The 3,911-nt window shown below is 41.2% G+C and overlaps 1 protein-coding gene across 4 annotated transcripts in view; it reads right to left on the reverse strand.

The window, feature by feature from the left end:
• Nucleotides 1-3,911, reverse strand: part of slc4a3 (solute carrier family 4 member 3) — a 63,391-nt gene that overhangs the window by 13,408 nt on the left and 46,072 nt on the right. For all 4 annotated transcript variants that reach the window (XM_032529728.1, XM_032529730.1, XM_032529731.1 and 1 more), the window contains 3 exons: nucleotides 2,139-2,244; nucleotides 1,521-1,705; nucleotides 800-1,019 (listed from right to left, as the gene is read on the reverse strand). In XM_032529728.1, coding sequence (XP_032385619.1) covers nucleotides 800-1,019; nucleotides 1,521-1,705; nucleotides 2,139-2,244 — 511 coding nt within the window. The remainder of the gene's footprint in view (nucleotides 1-799; nucleotides 1,020-1,520; nucleotides 1,706-2,138; nucleotides 2,245-3,911) is intronic.

The following is a 3,911-nucleotide window of genomic DNA, read 5'->3' on the forward strand; positions in this document are numbered from 1 at the left end:
TTTTTTTACAGTAATGCTTTGACTACTTTGATTTTGTCATGTTGACCAGGTTGTAATGTAACTTTACAGATGACTGAGAAAGAAAAAAACTGGTTATTTTTTATTTTTATTTAACTCATTAGTTAGAAAAATTGGACCTGAAGAGCTGGGAATTTGCAAAAAGTATTAATTGTTGGGTTCCTTTTACGAGTTTTTTGATTATAAGAAAAATAAAGATTAATACCATCCTAGTCTTGCATTAATAGACCTTGCTCAACAGCGCTGCGGAGGACGGTCTGGCTAGTCCACAAAGCATTCTGGTACGGGAGAAAAACCTGCTTTGGGTTATTGACATTTCTTTAAACCAATCACAGTTGTCTTGGCCGGCGCTAAGCGCCACACAGCGCCCTGGTGCTTCTGCTAAATAGTTCCTATACCTTATTCCTAATAATATATACAAGATGGCAAACTTAATTTTGAATGGAAAGGCTGATTATTGCCTAATTAGGGTCAAGATCTTTTAACTAATCCAATGTGTAAATACTACTAATCTAACCAAAAGATCACTTGAGTTTTGTTTACTGAAAAGTACAGCAGTTTCTCTGTTTTTTTGTTTTAATGATTTGTCGCTCTCAAACGTTTCACATCTATGTTTTTAACAATGCAAATGCAGGGAATGGTCTGGATGTAATTTAAAAGCAGTCAGACTTTTGGGATTGTTCTGTGTTCGCATTGCAGGACTAACATTGGTTTGCAAAATCGGAGGTGCTTTCTCCAAAACTAGTAATGAGGAGTGTTTTTTAGAGACTTGACAGAGGACCTTTATTGTTCAGCTCCATTGCCGATGAGGAGTGGTGTCTCTTGAGTTCTCTTTCCTTTCTCTTGCGCAGCATCTGCTTCTGGAAGTCGGCCACTGTCTTCAGGAGGTCTTTGCCCTCCACATCTGACGGTGGAATGACGATGCTGCAGTCCAGGAATTCATTGATACCATTCAGGAGGTCCTGTCTGTCGTCAGCAAAATAGGCCACCTCATGGAAGTTCTGCAACCAAATACAATTGAATGTCATCACCAGAATGAATTAATACAACACAAAGACATCCAAATGGCAGCTTCATAAATCATTTTGAGGGGGATGATTAGCAGCTTTTTCCCCCCATTCCTCTCTTGACTTCATAATACTGGGAGAAATGCCTGGGCTGTTCACTTTGCAAGACCTTTTAGGTTCAGCAAAAAATGGTAAAAAACCCTGAAAAAGATAGATAAGTTTTCAATGTCCAACACAACACACGTTGGCTTTTCTACAAACACATGCCCCATACACCCCCCTTTATTGTTTGGATATTTGAAATCTTTATCACATCTAAATCTAATTCTTAATGAGTGTATAGCAGGCATAATCCATCTTTGTCTTTGATTCTTGTGAGTCAATCCCTTAATTATCTGATTCAAATGTTGGTTTACATCTTTACGTCTTTGTAACTCTGTAACATGTTATTGGAAATGAGGGCTGCCCCTCAATGTTCTCTAGTTGTTTATTCACCTTGTCAGACATGAGAGTGGAGAAGGAGCGTCCAATCTCATGATAGTCCACGCTGGACTGGGTGGGACCAAGCAGGACGAAAATAAAGCGGACAGGGACGGGGACCTCCAGCACGGACTCCAGCAGGACCGCCTCATTCAACCTTACAAAGGCCATGGCCGGCTGCTCCAGAAACTCCATACAGCCTGAAAAAAAAAGACAGTGAACCACAAGTTTAGTTGATTGAGGTTTTTCGGATCTCTGTATAAGGGGTATAATGGGCTATTGGTACATCCATCACCTGTTTCCTCTCAAATGCCTGGAAAATGATTCCTCCTACCCATTGCCATTTTTTTATAGTGCTAAGTTGCTGTTAGTTGCTGCTACATCAGCACATCCTGCAGATTTACAGTGAAAGCTTTCCAACTCCTCAGGGGGCTTAGGAGAGCAGCGTAACAACTCAAACTACAGTAGAATACACACGGACGTAGGTTCCACTAACGAGGAAACTATGGTGTTCTACTGATTTAATTCAATGATGTTATTTCTGTATTTCTCTTAGAAGTTTCTAAAAACAGAAGAAATAATATGACATACTACCTCACACTAACCTACTTTGTCAAAAGTCACGGAGCTTACCAACTAAAACAATGACAGCTTCGGCATCTTTGGGAATCTTGGCGAGCAGTTTCAGCGATCTGGCTGCAGCCGGATGGCTCTCGGGAGGCAGAGGGTGGAGAGATTTCTTCGAAGGAAGAACAGAACCAAGATTATCCACATTGTTGCCCCGACCAACGTGATGGGACACCATAACATAGCATGGGACCAATAATGTGAACTTTTTGTGGGAATAGCCATGCGTGTGTGGATAATGATATTCCAATGGCCGTGCACAATTCATTTTACACTGCACGACTGGATGACTGGTTCTTTATGTTTGAACAAAATGTTTTTAATAGGCTGTTTGAATTTGCCAACATTTTAAGCCACGGGGAGCATTAAGTTTTCACAGTTAATGCATCAAGAAGCTTTAACTAGAAACACCTGTAAGCTGACTAAGAACATAATTCAACACATGTGGCCCAGAGAGGCTTGCTTTCTCTCACTTTAAGTCCTACATACAGTACATGACTTCTGACCTCATGGAGGGGTGTTTCAAAGAACAATGCAAGAGCCACAGGCCTCACATCAGGAATTTCATGTAATCACACTTTAATCTGCACTTACTGCTGATTCTTGGAACTTAATGCAAACCATAAACTAGAACAAAACAGCTCAAAGTGGCTTTTATCTCTGTCCATTTAGATAGCTGAGTTCAATTATCCTTGTGGTTTCTTGTCAAAGCTAGTTAATCGCTTACGTTGGCTTTTTGTAACTCATATTTACTGTGCTGTCTGCCTGCACTGTTTCAATTATGTCAACTTCTATCATCACCCGCATCTCATATCTTTCAGATCTCTGTCACCAGCTTCTCGAATTGACACAACATGTGAATGTGTGAATAAGGCTGTAGAGTACACAGTGTTGTAATGTAACCAAGTACAAATAGTTTGGTACTGTACTTAAGCAGAATTTTCACGTATCTGTACTTTACTTCATTATTTATATTTCTGGGAACTTTTCCTTTTACTCCACTACATTTCCTAAATAAAAATGTATGCTTTTACTCTATTAGATTTCCCCTCGCACCTTCGTTACTCGTTACTACAAAATAAAATCAAAAGCGTATTTCACCCAGCATATTTTCATGGATGGCAACAAGGTCTTAACAAGATTACAGCTGTCGTCCTGGTCCTGTTGCACTCCCTGCTACACCCTGCTACATCCTGAAACACCCTGAAACGTCCTGAAATGCCCTGCAGTGCCCTGGCTCCGAAATCAGGGTAGCAGCTGTCGCCATGGTCCCGCTACACGTTCTGTGATGCCATGTTCAACTGCTACACTGCAGTGCCCTGCTACGTCCTGCTACGTCCTGCTGTGCCTTGTAATGCGCACAGCGTCCTGCTATGCCATGAACTACTACAAAGAACTGCTACAAACTACTAATTTTTCTATTTTTGTTATTGCCACTCTTCATTCTAACCCCACCGGCCCGTCAGACACCGCCTACCAAGAGCCTGGGTCTGACGAGGTTTCTGCCTAAAGGGGTTTTTCCTCGCCACTGTCGCACTGTTGCTTGTCTGGAGGAAACTAGACTGTTGGGTCCTTGTAAATTCGGAGTGTGGTCTATCTGTACAGTGTATTGCAGATAACTCTTGTTATGAATTGATACTATAAATAAAATTGAATTGAATTGAATTGCTATGACATGAACCACTATGACTACCATTTGTCGTCATTTTTCCATTATCTTTATTGTGTTATTGCCACTGTTTATCACACCCCCACCCGGCCCCGTCAGACTCCGCCTAC

The sequence above is a fragment of the Etheostoma spectabile genome, chromosome 11 (genome assembly GCF_008692095.1).
Source record: "Etheostoma spectabile isolate EspeVRDwgs_2016 chromosome 11, UIUC_Espe_1.0, whole genome shotgun sequence".
NCBI classification, from domain to species: domain Eukaryota; kingdom Metazoa; phylum Chordata; class Actinopteri; order Perciformes; family Percidae; genus Etheostoma; species Etheostoma spectabile.